Below are 14,856 nucleotides of genomic sequence, written 5' to 3'. Positions count from 1 at the left end.
GATGTTGTGGCCATTGCAGAGACTTGGATAGCTCAGTGCCAGGCTTTAGATGTTTCAGAAAGGACAGGGACGGAGGCAGAAGAGGTGGAGACATTGCACTGCTGATCAGAGATAGTGTCATGGCTGCTGTAAAGGAGGAGATCGTCAACTGAGTCTCTGCGGGTGGAAGTTAGAAACAGGAAGGGGTCAATAACTCTTCTGGATGTTTTGTTTACAGACCACCCAATAGTAACAGGGACATTGAGGAGCGGATAGGGAGACAGATTCTGGAAAGGTGTAGTAATAACAAGGATGTTGCCTGGATTGGGGAGCATGCCTTATGAGAATAGGTTGAGTGAACTCGACCTTTTTTATCCTTGGAGTGACAGAGGATGAGAGGTGACCTGATAGAGGTGTATAAGATGATGCGAGGCATTGATCGTGTGGATAGTCAGAGGCTTTTTCCCAGGGCTGAAATGGTTGCCACAAGAGGACACAGATTTAGGGTGCTGGGGAGTAGGTACAGAGGAGATGTCAGGGGTAAGTTTTTTACGCAGAGAGTGATGAGTGTGTGGAATGGACTGCTGGTGATGGTGACAGTGGAGGCGGATTCGATAGGGACTTTTAAGAGACTCCTGGGTAGGTTCATGGAGCTTAGAAAACAGAGGGCTGTGGGAAACCCCAGGTAATTTCTAAAGGATGTACATGTTCAGTACAGCACTGTGGGCTGAAGGTTCTGTTTTGTGCTGTAGGTTTTCTATGTTTTTTTTTCTATAAGCGATGAAAGTAGAATCAGCCCATTGCCATTCCATCATGGTCGATTTATTTTCCCTCTCAAACCCATCCTTATGCCATCTCCCTGTAATCTTTGATGTCCTGACTAATCAAATACCTCCGCCTTAACTTAATCCGCACAGGATACAGAAGATGTTGTCTGTGGCAATGAATTCTACAGATTTATCACCCTCTGGCTAAAGAATGTTTTCCTTTTCTCTGTTCTATATATGGTCCACTGTTCTGAGGCTGTAGCTTCCTAGGTTTCCCTAATAGAAACATCCTCCCCACACGCACTCTATCTTGGCCTTCTAATACTAAATATGTTTCAATATGCCAACCCATCTTTTCTTTCATCGCAGGCCCAAAACTGCTCACTATACTTCAAAGACAATCTGACCAACCTCAGTATTATGTCTTTGCTTCTGTATTCTAATCCTCTCAAAATGAATGCTAACATTGAATTTGCCGTCCTCACCACTGACTCAACCTGCAAGTTAACTTTTAGAGAATCCAGCACAAGTACCCCCAAGTCCCTTTGCACCTTTGATTTTTGAATATTTTCCCACTTTGAAAAACAGTCCACGCCTTTTATTCCTTTTACCAAAATGCATAACCATACACTTCCCTACACTGTATTCCATCTGACAGTTTTTTGGCCATTCTTCCAGTTTGTCTTAATCCTTCTGCAGATTCTCTGCTTCCGGAACACTGCCTGACCCTTCACCCATTTTCACATTGTCTGCAAATCTGGCCACAAAGCCATCAGTTTTGTCAAATCGTTGACAGTAATGTGAAGAGAAATGGTCCCAATACCAACCTGCATAACACCACTAGTCAGTGGCAGCCAACCAGAATCTTAACCTTATATTATAATTGTATAAACCTCTTATAATAATCTTATAACATCTTTTAACAAGATTATAGAATACTTTTACAATCTGAGGGCAGATCTCCCAACAGCCTTTTCACTCCAGAGAAAACTATCCAACCTGTCTTTGCAGCAGACACTCTCTAATCCAGACTGTATCCCAGTAGCATTCTGATTATTCCAGACTCACTAGCAGAAGTTGATAGAGCAAATGGCGTTACAGCAGAGACAGAGGCGTTGAAGAGTCTCTTGGATATGCACGTGAATATGGACAGTGTGTATGCAGAAAGGATTGATTTAGTTTTGATTAATCTACTCACCAGCAGATATTAAAAGGGATTGTGGTATCACAGGCCCTTTCAGTCAATGCCTACCTGCCTAGTTCACCTGTGGAGCATAACTCACCAAACACTTCTCATTCATGTACTGAACCAAATTTCTGTTAAGTGTTGCTATCAAACCCAAATCCAGCACAGTGTTGACTATGCAGAGCTCTCTGGCGGCAGTAACTTGATTTTGAGAGACTGCCCCTAAATCCCCCTCCCTCGCTACCCTCAAGAAGAAGAACCTCAATGAGGTTAGTGAAAAACATCCTTCTTATGATTCAGTGCAGTCTTGGCCACGTCCTAGGAATGTAGCTGGTCCTGCCCTCTCAGCTTGTTGAAATGCTCCATGTTTTGGTTAACGTAGAAATTATCCTGTTCTGGAATGATTTAAACTCACAGTGCCGACAGATTGGACCCTGAAAACTCGGACTCATTCCTCAAACACACTTTATTAAGTTGTGACAAGGGGAACAGCCCGGCCCCTGTTGCAAACATTCTTCTGAAGTCTAGCTTTGTATATGTTTCAATTCATCAGTTGCCATTCCCAAAGCAGATCAATAGAAACTACAATCTAACAATGGATGATACTTTGAAGTTACTAAAGTAATTGTCCCTTAGCTGCCTTGAGTCCTTCTGTTACATTCTTAACTCATCTCCAGTAAGCAAAATGTCTCAGGTTCCTCTCATGTGTAAAAGTCAAAGTACATTTATTACCTAAGTATCTATAGTTTATACAACCCTAAGGTGCGTCTTCATACAGGCAGCTACAAAACAAAGAAATCCAACAAAGCACACGAAAACAAAGGAAGACGGTCAAACACCCAACTTGCAGAGAAAAAGGAGAAAAACACGTGCTAACAATAGAAGTAGCATTCAGAACTGGGGTTGACTAAAGTGAGTCGCACTGTGATAGCTGCAGGCCACAGCAACAGCTCAGAGCGGAGTAACGAGTTGAAGTTAAGCATGGAGAAGAGTAAACACTGGGAAGCAGCGAGTTGGATCGGCCGATGCCTTGCCTCTGGCCCTGACACCCTGTCCTTTTCAATCTGGCCCGGCGTTTAAATCGTCCAGCCTTTGCTCTTGGACCCAGACTCTGCCGCCAATACACTTCCGGGCCAGTGCTCCACCACCTCAATTCGGCCATACCCAACTTTTCCAATTCAACTCGGCGTTCACTATCAATCAAACCTTGGTTCTGTCCTCATTTTCAAGCCTGGTCTGGGCCTCGTTACCTCGACCCTGCATCGCCTCCACTCACCTCACCTCACCTCGGTTCTGCTGAACTGAATTGCCTCCAAGTTCACTTCAGGGACAGCTAAACAGTGGCTTATTGCCCACTCCCCGGCCTCGATTCAACATGTACTCACCAAGCCGCAGCTATCCTGCACCTTCGAGAATTCAGTTCCCACACCAAAATTTGCCAGGTCGTACAGGCAGATCAAAAGCTCAACTCCGACAGGGAAGTGGCAATCAATTGTTTGCAAAGATCGCTTAGCAGAAAAAATGAAGTACGAGGGGTTTGAATAATTCATCGGGGTGATTGATAAGTTTATGGCTTAAGGTAGAAGGAGATGAGTTATTAACCAAATTTTCTGCATAATCACTCAAAGAGTTGAACTGCATTGTGCATGTAACGAGAGCTGTATAACTCATCTCCTTCGACCGTAGGCCACGAACTTATCAATCACCCCTGCTGTGGACACTTTCTGGAGGTCCAAGATCCGTATGCTCCACGACCGCTGGGCTAAGTGTGTAAATATAGGAGGGGACTATGTTGAAAAAGTTTTCTAAAATTGACTCTTTCTACCTTAGGCCACGAACTTATCAATCACCCCTCGTACTTAGTTCATTAAGAAATTGAGGATTTAAGGAAGCTATGCTCTTTCTTCAAAGGCCGTGTGGTTGCCCACACATTGCCAGTGGCTATCCTCTCCTGGGCATTACCCTTAACCCCTCACCTTGTGGCAACATCCACAACTGATCAGAAATGGAATTACTTACGGGGGCGAAGAGCATCAGGAAGCCACTGGAATTGAAGTACATGTATCTTCTGACTTCAGAGGTCATCAGGGATGCTTTGATGGGCAGCTTGTAATCTTCTGGTGGTATCTGTAAAAAGTAAAAAGAGAACAAATGACGCACAGAACATGAACCACAGAGTGTCCGAACGCGAGTCCTCAGCCATGGCGCCGGTCCCGCAGCAGAGTCCAGGAACAGACCCTCTTCTGCGCTGAGGCGAGTGAGCTGCACACCAGCTCACCATTCGTCCTTCGCCCTCAGACTCGATGCCTCAACCTCTTTAATCTGGCTTGGCGCCTACATTGGCTAAGGATTGATTCAGTTTCCGCCCTTGTACCCGGGTCCCACCGTTGTATTCCAAGCTTACAAGCTCCGTTTGCACAGCAGTGAGAATCTAACTCTGATCACTGTAAAGGTTATATCAACCACTACGTTACCGCACCACTCGTGATCCAGCATGCTTTACCGCGTTACAGATGAATGCCACATTACAATAGATAAGGAGAAATGAAATTCAACACAGATCACACGGCACAAGCTAAACCCAGAAGCATATTGTCACGCAACATTTCACTGATCCCTTGTGCAAGCAGACAGGCGCGGATCGGGTTATATTTAGCATCGTCGTGGTAACAAGGTTCGGAGAGGCAGAGCTGAAAAGGGGCCTGGCCTCTGGTGAAAGCTTCTTGCAGAGTTTCATTACATATCATGCCTCTGTCCTCACCACCACCATATCCACATACATCCGAGTTGGAGTTCAGCTGAATTATTTATTGGCCAAATTCATATGCATATTGGGAAGTTGCCCTGGTGTGCTGGCATGACATGGGATTTAAAAAAAAAACAACTTTCAACAAATATAAAGGATTATATAGATGATAAAATTAGTGGTTAAAGTACAAATATAAATAAAATGTGCATAAATCCATAAATACCGGCATGTATTTACACTGCAAACAGCATTATAAACAGTAATTTACAGTGCAGTTTTAGGGACAATAGATAGAGGTGGTGGGAGGGGCTAACTAAGAAACTTGATCAGATTAACTGACTGTGGGAAGAAATGTTTCAGACAGAATTACAAATCACTTTGGGATGTTCTAAGTTTAAGAAAGCTGCATCCCTCATCATCCTCCAAGGGGACCTTGCCGTAGGGTTTGGAGACTTGCATGCCTCGGTGACCTGGAGAGCTACGTCAGCTGGAGTCAAGGCCTCGTGCTTTGTTCCTTGCAGTCATGCCGAACAGGTCAAAGGGCAGAGGCCAGACTATGAGTGCTTCAGCTCTGAGCTGACAACCCTGGCTGATAAATCAAGACTGTTACGGAAACAGCAATGAAAAATTCTTCTGTACTGACAAAGATGGAAGACTTTTAGCAGCGTAATGGGCATTAGGTAATCCATCATCATGAACCATCCCCATCCAAGATGTGCCCTCTTCTCATTGTCACCGTCAAGCAGGAAGTCCAGGAGCCTGAAGGAACAGCTTCTTCCTCTCTGCCATCAGACTGCTGACTGGACCATGAACATTCCTCTCTTTCTGCATGCTCATTTCAACTGACATTTAATGTACTGCTGCATCAAATTTCACAACATATGTTAGTGAAAACAAACCTGAGCTTGATGCTTGTTCTAGTGCTTTGTATCAATAAGGAAATATTCAAGATCATTATTTTATGTCGAATATTTTTCAATAGCTTTCAACCCATGAACATTATCTCGCTATTTAGCTCTCACTTAGCACTATTTGTTTAATTTAATTATATATATATATGCCACAGAACAATAATTTCACGACATATGACAGTGATCCTGATTACACATTTACAGTACAATAAAAATGTAGTGGATTGGGTACTTTCGTCGCTTCTTACTTATGTCTAATTTTTGTTCTCATCCCATGGCAGAGTTTATTAAACCACCTCTGAAAAGGAATTCTGGGAAGAAGGCAGCGCAACTGGTCACAGCGGCTTCAACAGGGTCTAAAGAGGTACCACCGCTTTACCTAAACATTCATCTAATAATCACACAATCCTGCTATACGTTAAGAACTCAAAGCACTGCAGGTCTCCACCGTCAGCGACTGGTTTGTTGGCGGAGACAATGAAAGAGCAGCGCAACGTGCTGCTGCTGGAGTCGACGGAGGCTTACAGTCACATAGCGAGTGGATCACAAGACCCCCTTTGGACATTGTTAATCCAGGACACCGCCAATGCGATTCACTGAGTTACTGGATGCGAGCAGGGGTGAATGCAGGAGGTCGAGTCCTCAGTCGTAGCGGGAACTAGGCCTGAAGCCACAGTGTTGCTTATTTGCAGCCGCCTGGAGTGAGGGGATGAAGCTGTTGTGCTTCACCGGGGGCGGTGTGGGCCGGTGTCTAGATCGAGTCGGAGCTGCCAATATAGAATATATCGGTGGTCTGCGGACTGGACTATATATAGAATATATCGGTGGTCTGCGGACTGGACTATATATAGAATATATCGGTGGTCCGGGGACTGGACTATATATAGAATATATCGGTGGTCTGGGGACTGGACTATATATAGAATATATCGGTGGTCTGGGGGCTGGACTATATATAGAATATATCGGTGGTCTGGGGGTCTGGACTAAATATAGAACAGATCGGTGGTCTGGGGACTGGACAATATATAGAATATATCGGTGGTCTGGGGACTGGACTATATATAGAATATATCGGTGGTCTGGGGGTCTGGACTATATATAGAATATATCGGTGGTCTGGGGGTCTGGACTATATATAGAATATATCGGTGGTCTGGGGGTCTGGACTATATATAGAATATATCGGTGGTCTGGGGGAATGGACTATATATAGAATATATCGGTGGTCAGTGAGACTGGACTATATATAGAATATATCGGTGGTCTGGGGGTCTGGACCATATATAGAATATATCGGTGGTCTGGGGGTCTGGACTATATACAGAATATATCGGTGGTCTGGGGGAATGGACTATATATAGAATATATCGGTGGACAGTGAGTCTGGACTATATATAGAATATATCGGTGGTCTGGGGGTCTGGACTATATATAGAATAAATCGGTGGTCTGGGGGTCTGGACTATATATAGAATAGATCAGTGGTCTGGGGGTCTGGACTATACATAGAATATATCGGTGGTCTGGGGGAATGGACTATATATAGAATATATCGGTGGTCTGGGGGTCTGGACTATATATAGAATATATTGGTGGTCTGGGAGAATGGACTATATATAGAATATATCGGTGGTCAGTGAGCCTGGACTATATATAGAATATATCGGTGGTCTGGGGGTCTGGACTATATAGAATATATCGGTGGTCTGGGGGTCTGGACTATATATAGAATATATCGGTGGTCTGGGGGTCTGGACTATATATAGAATAGATCAGTGGTCTGGGGGTCTGGACTATACATAGAATATATCGGTGGTCTGGACTATATTTAGAATATATCGGTGGTCTGGGGACTGGACTATATATAGAATATATCGGTGGTCTGGGGGTCTGGACTATACATAGAATATATCGGTGGTCTGGACTATATATGGAATATATCGGTGGTCTGGGGACTGGACTATATATAGAATATATCGGTGGTCTGGGGGTCTGGACAATATATAAAATATATCGGTGGTCTGGGGGTCTGGACTATATATAGAATATAACGGTGGTCTAGGTACTGGACTATATATAGAATATATCGGTGGTCTGGGGGTCTGGACTATATATAGAATGTAACGGTGTCTGGGGTCTGGACTATATATGGAATATATTGGTGATCTGCGGACTGGGCTATACATAAAATATATCGGTGGTCTGGGGGTCTGGACTATACATAGAATATATCGGTGGTCTGGGGACTGGACTATATATGGAATATATTGGTGATCTGCGGACTGGACTATACATAAAATATATCGGTGGTCTGGGGGTCTGGACTATACATAGAATATATCGGTGGTCTGGGGGTCCGGACGATATATAGAATATATCAGTGGTCTGGGGGATGGACTATATATAGAATATATTGGTGATCTGCGGACTGGACTATACATGGAATATATTGGTGATCTGCGGACTGGACTATATATAGAATATATCGGTGGTCTGGGGGTCTGGACTATACTTAGAATATATCGGTGGTCTGGGGACTGGACTATATATAGAATATATCGGTGATCTGTGGACTGGACTATATATAGAATATATCGGTGGTCTGGGGGTCTGGACTATACAAAGAATATATCGGTGGTCCGGGAACTGGACCATATATAGAATATATCGGTGGTCTGGGGACTGGACTATATATAGAAAATATCGGTGGTCTGGGGGTCTGGACTATATATAGAATATATAGGTGGTCTGGGGGTCTGGACTATATATAGAATATATCGGCGGTCTGGGGGTCTGGACTATATATAGAATATATCAGTGGTCTGGGGAAGACTATATATAGAATATATCGGTGGTCTGGGGATGACTATATATAGAATATATCGGTGGTCTGGGGACTGGACTATATATAGAATATATTGGTGGTCAGTGAGTCTGAACTATATATAGAATATATCGGTGGTCTGGGGGTCTGGACTATATGTAGAATATATCGTTGGTCTGGGGACTGGACTATATATAAAATATATCGGTGGTCTGGGGGTCTGGACTATATATAGAATATATCGGTGGTCTGCGGGTCTGGACTATATATAGAATGTATCGGTGGTCTGGGGACGGGACTATAAATAGAATAGATCGGTGGTATTCGCAGTGGACTATATATAGAATATATCGGTGGTCTGCGCAGTGGACTATATATAGAATATATCGGTGGTCTGCGCAGTGGAATATATATAGAATATATCGGTGGTCTGGGGACTGGACTATACATAGAATATATCGGTGGTCTGGGGGTCTGGACTATATATAGAATGTATCGGTGGTCTGTGCAGTGGAATATATATAGAATATATCGGTGGTCTGGGGTCTGGACTATATATGGAATATATTGGTGATCTGCGGACTGGACTATACATAGAATATATCGGTGGTATGGGGGTCTGGACTATACATAGAATATATCGGTGGTCTGGGGACTGGACTATATATAGAATATATCGGTGGTCTGGGGGATGGACTATATATAGAATATATTGGTGATCTGCGGACTGGACTATATATGGAATATATTGGTGATCTGCGGACTGGACTATATATAGAATATATCGGTGGTCTCGGGATCTGGACTATACAAAGAATATATCGGTGGTCCGGGAACTGGACCATATATAGAATATATCGGTGGTCTGGGGACTGGACTATATATAGAAAATATCGGTGGTCTGGGGGTCTGGACTATATATAGAATATATAGGTGGTCTTTGGGTCTGGACTATATATAGAATATATCGGTGGTCTGGGGGTCTGGACTATATGTAGAATATATCGGTGGTCTGGGGACTGGACTATATATAGAATGTATCGGTGGTCTGGGGACGGGACTATAAATAGAATAGATCGGTGGTATTCGCAGTGGACTATATATAGAATATATCGGTGGTCTGCGCAGTGGACTATATATAGAATATATCGGTGGTCTGGGGATTGGACTATACATAGAATATATCGGTGGTCTGGGGGTCTGGACTATACATAGAATATATCGGTGGTCTGGGGACTGGACTATATATAGAATGTATCGGTGGTCTGGGGACGGGACTATAAATAGAATAGATCGGTGGTATTCGCAGTGGACTATATATAGAATATATCGGTGGTCTGCGCAGTGGACTATATATAGAATATATCGGTGGTCTGGGGATTGGACTATACATAGAATATATCGGTGGTCTGGGGGTCTGGACTATACATAGAATATATCGGTGGTCTGGGGACTGGACTATATATAGAATATATCGGTGGTCTGGGGGATGGACTATATATAGAATATATTGGTGATCTGCGGACTGGACTATATATGGAATATATTGGTGATCTGCGGACTGGACTATATATAGAATATATCGGTGGTCTGGGGATCTGGACTATACAAAGAATATATCGGTGGTCCGGGAACTGGACCATATATAGAATATATCGGTGGTCTGGGGACTGGACTATATATAGAAAATATCGGTGTTCTGGGGGTCTGGACTATATATAGAATATATAGGTGGTCTGGGGGTCTGGACTATATATAGAATATATCGGTGGTCTGCGGGTCTGGACTATATATAGAATAGATAAGTTGTCTGGGGGTCTGGACTTTATATAGAATATATCGGTGGTCTGGGGACGGGACTATAAATAGAATAGATCGGTGGTATTCGCAGTGGACTATATATAGAATATATCGGTGGTCTGCGCAGTGGACTATATATAGAATATATCGGTGGTCTGCGCAGTGGAATATATATAGAATATATCGGTGGTCTGGGGACTGGACTATACATAGAATATATCGGTGGTCTGGGGGTCTGGACTATACATAGAATATATCGGTGGTCTGGGGACTGGACTATATATAGAATATATAGGTGGTCTGGGGGTCTGGACTATATATAGAATATATCGGTGGTCTGCGGGTCTGGACTATATATAGAATAGATAAGTTGTCTGGGGGTCTGGACTTTATATAGAATATATCGGTGGTCTGGGGACGGGACTATAAATAGAATAGATCGGTGGTATTCGCAGTGGACTATATATAGAATATATCGGTGGTCTGCGCAGTGGACTATATATAGAATATATCGGTGGTCTGCGCAGTGGAATATATATAGAATATATCGGTGGTCTGGGGACTGGACTATACATAGAATATATCGGTGGTCTGGGGGTCTGGACTATACATAGAATATATCGGTGGTCTGGGGACTGGACCATATATAGAATATATCGGTGGTCTGGGGGATGGACTATATATAGAATATATTGCTGATCTGCGGACTGGACTATATATGGAATATATTGGTGATCTGCGGACTGGACTATATATAGAATATATCGGTGGTCTCGGGATCTGGACTATACAAAGAATATATCGGTGGTCTGGGGACTGGACTATATATAGAAAATATCGGTGGTCTGGGGGTCTGGACTATATATAGAATATATAGGTGGTCTGGGGGTCTGGACTATATATAGAATATATCGGTGGTCTGGGGGTCTGGACTATATGTAGAATATATCGGTGGTCTGGGGACTGGACTATATATAGAATGTATCGGTGGTCTGGGGACGGGACTATAAATAGAATAGATCGGTGGTATTCGCAGTGGACTATATATAGAATATATCGGTGGTCTGCGCAGTGGACTATATATAGAATATATCGGTGGTCTGGGGACTGGACTATACATAGAATATATCGGTGGTCTGGGGACTGGACGATATATAGAATATATCGGTGGTCTGGGGGATGGACTATATATAGAATATATTGGTGATCTGCGGACTGGACTATATATGGAATATATTGGTGATCTGCGGACTGGACTATATATAGAATATATCGGTGGTCTGGGGATCTGCACTATACAAAGAATATATCGGTGGTCCGGGAACTGGACCATATATAGAATATCTCGGTGGTCTGGGGACTGGACTATATATAGAAAATATCGGTGTTCTGGGGGTCTGGACTATATATAGAATATATAGGTGGTCTGGGGGTCTGGACTATATATAGAATATATCGGTGGTCTGCGGGTCTGGACTATATATAGAATAGATAAGTTGTCTGGGGGTCTGGACTTTATATAGAATATATCGGTGGTCTGGGGACGGGACTATAAATAGAATAGATCGGTGGTATTCGCAGTGGACTATATATAGAATATATCGGTGGTCTGCGCAGTGGACTATATATAGAATATATCGGTGGTCTGCGCAGTGGAATATATATAGAATATATTGGTGGTCTGGGGACTGGACTATACATAGAATATATCGGTGGTCTGGGGGTCTGGAGGATATAGAGAATATATCGGAGGTGGGCGGACTGGACTATATATAGAATATATAAGTGGTCTGGGGGTCTGGACTATATATAGAATATATCGGTGGTCTGGGTACTGGACTATATATAGAATATATCGGTGGTCTGGGGACTGGACTATATATAAAATATATGGTGGTCTGGGGACTGGACTATATATAGAATATATCGGAGGTCTGTGGGTCTGGACTATATATAAAATATATCGGTGGTCTGGGGATCTGGACTATATATAGAATATATCGGTAGTCTGGGGGTGTGGACTTTATATAGAATATATCGGTGGTCTGGGGTCTGGACTATATATAGAATATATCTGTGGACTGGGGACTGGACTATATGTAAAATATATCGGTGGTCTGGGGGTCTGGACTATACATAGAATATATCGGTGGTCTGCGCAGTGGACTATATATAGAATATATCGGTGGTCAGGGAGACTGGACTATATATAGAATAGATCGGTGGTCTGGGGGTCTGGACTATATATAGAATATATCGGTGGTCTGCGGACTGGACTATATATAGAATATATCGGTGGTCTGGGGACTGGACTATATATAGAATATATCCGTGGTCTGGGGACTGGACTATATATAGAATATATCGGTGGTTTGGGGACTGGACTATATATAGAATATATCGGTGGTCTGGGGGTCTGGACTATATATAGAATATATCGGTGGTCTGGGGGTCTGGACTATTTATAGAATATATCGGTGGTCTGGGGGTCTGGTCTATACATAGAATATATCGGTGGTCTGCGCAGTGGACTATATATAGAATATATCAGTGGTCAGGGAGACTGGACTATATATATAATATATCGGTGGTCTGGGGACTGGACTATATACAGAATATCTCGGTGGTCTGGGGGTCTGGACTATATATAGAATATATCGGTGGTCTGGGGACTGGACTATATATAGAATATAACGGTGGTCTGGGGACTGGACTATATATAGAATATATCGGTGGTCTGGGGGTCTGGACTATATATAGAATATATCGGTGGTCTGGGGACTGGACTATATATAGAATATATCGGTGGTCTGGGGGTCTGGACTATATATAGAACAGATCGGTGGTCTGGGGACTGGACTATATATAGAATATATCGGTGGTCTGGGGGTCTGGACTATATATAGAATATATCGGTGGTCTGGGGACTGGACTATATATAGAATATATCGGTGGTCTGGGGGTCTGGACTATATATAGAATATATCGGTGGTCTGGGGGTCTGGACTATATATAGAATATATCGGTGGTCTGGGGGTCTGGACTATATATAGAATATATCGGTGGTCTGGGGGAATGGACTATATATAGAATATATCGGTGGTCAGTGAGACTGTACTAACTATAGAATATATCGGTGGTCTGGGGGTCTGGACTATATATAGAATATATCGGTGGTCTGGGGGTCTGGACTATATACAGAATATATCGGTGGTCTGGGGGAATGGACTGTATATAGAATATATCGGTGGTCAGTGAGTCTGGACTATATATAGAATATATCGGTGGTCTGGGGGTCTGGACTATATATAGAATATATCGGTGGTCTGGGAGTCTGGACTATATATAGAATATATCGGTGGTCTGGGGGAATGGACTATATATAGAATATATCGGTGGTCTGGGGGTCTGGACTATATATAGAATATATCGGTGGTCTGGGAGAATGGACTATATATAGAATATATCGGTGGTCAGTGAGTCTGGACTATATATAGAATATATCGGTGGTCTGGGGGTCTGGACTATATATAGAATATATCGGTGGTCTGGGGACTGGACTATATATAGAATATATCGGTGGTCTGGGGGTCTGGACTATATATAGAATATATCGGTGGTCTGGGGACTGGACTATATATAAAATATATGGTGGTCTGGGGACTGGACTATATATAGAATATATCGGAGGTCTGTGGGTCTGGACTATATATAAAATATATCGGTGGTCTGGGGATCTGGACTATATATAGAATATATCGGTAGTCTGGGGGTGTGGACTTTATATAGAATATATCGGTGGTCTGGGGTCTGGACTATATATAGAATATATCTGTGGACTGGGGACTGGACTATATGTAAAATATATCGGTGGTCTGGGGGTCTGGACTATACATAGAATATATCGGTGGTCTGCGCAGTGGACTATATATAGAATATATCGGTGGTCAGGGAGACTGGACTATGTATAGAATAGATCGGTGGTCTGGGGGTCTGGACTATATATAGAATATATTGGTGGTCTGCGGACTGGACTATATAGAGAATATATCGGTGGTCTGGGGGAATGGACTATATATAGAATATATCGGTGGTCAGTGAGACTGTACTAACTATAGAATATATCGGTGGTCTGGGGGTCTGGACTATATATAGAATATATCGGTGGTCTGAGGGTCTGGACTATATATAGAATATATCGGTGGTCTGGGGACTGGACTATATATAGAATATATCGGTGGTCTGAGGGTCTGGACTATACATAGAATATATCGGTGGTCTGCGCAGTGGACTATATATAGAATATATCGGTGGTCAGGGAGACTGGACTATGTATAGAATAGATCGGTGGTCTGGGGGTCTGGACTATATATAGAATATATTGGTGGTCTGGGGACTGGACTATATATAGAATATATCGGTGGTCTGGGGGAATGGACTATATATAGAATATATCGGTGGTCAGTGAGACTGTACTAACTATAGAATATATCGGTGGTCTGGGGGTCTGGACTATATATAGAATATATCGGTGGTCTGAGGGTCTGGACTATATATAGAATATATCGGTGGTCTGGGGACTGGACTATATATAGAATATATCGGTGGTCTGGGGGTCTGGACTATATATAGAACAG

The 14,856-nt window shown here is 43.0% G+C and overlaps 1 protein-coding gene across 2 annotated transcripts in view; it reads right to left on the bottom strand.

Annotated features, from left to right (window-relative positions):
* Nucleotides 1-14,856, bottom strand: part of tmem268 (transmembrane protein 268) — a 145,766-nt gene that overhangs the window by 22,942 nt on the left and 107,968 nt on the right. For both annotated transcript variants that reach the window (XM_059971086.1, XM_059971087.1), the window contains exon 5: nucleotides 3,952-4,059. In XM_059971086.1, coding sequence (XP_059827069.1) covers nucleotides 3,952-4,059 — 108 coding nt within the window. The remainder of the gene's footprint in view (nucleotides 1-3,951; nucleotides 4,060-14,856) is intronic.

Source organism: Hypanus sabinus, chromosome 5, assembly GCF_030144855.1.
Source record: "Hypanus sabinus isolate sHypSab1 chromosome 5, sHypSab1.hap1, whole genome shotgun sequence".
NCBI classification, from domain to species: Eukaryota; Metazoa; Chordata; class Chondrichthyes; order Myliobatiformes; family Dasyatidae; genus Hypanus; species Hypanus sabinus.
This window is presented reverse-complemented; position numbering and strand designations above follow the sequence as displayed.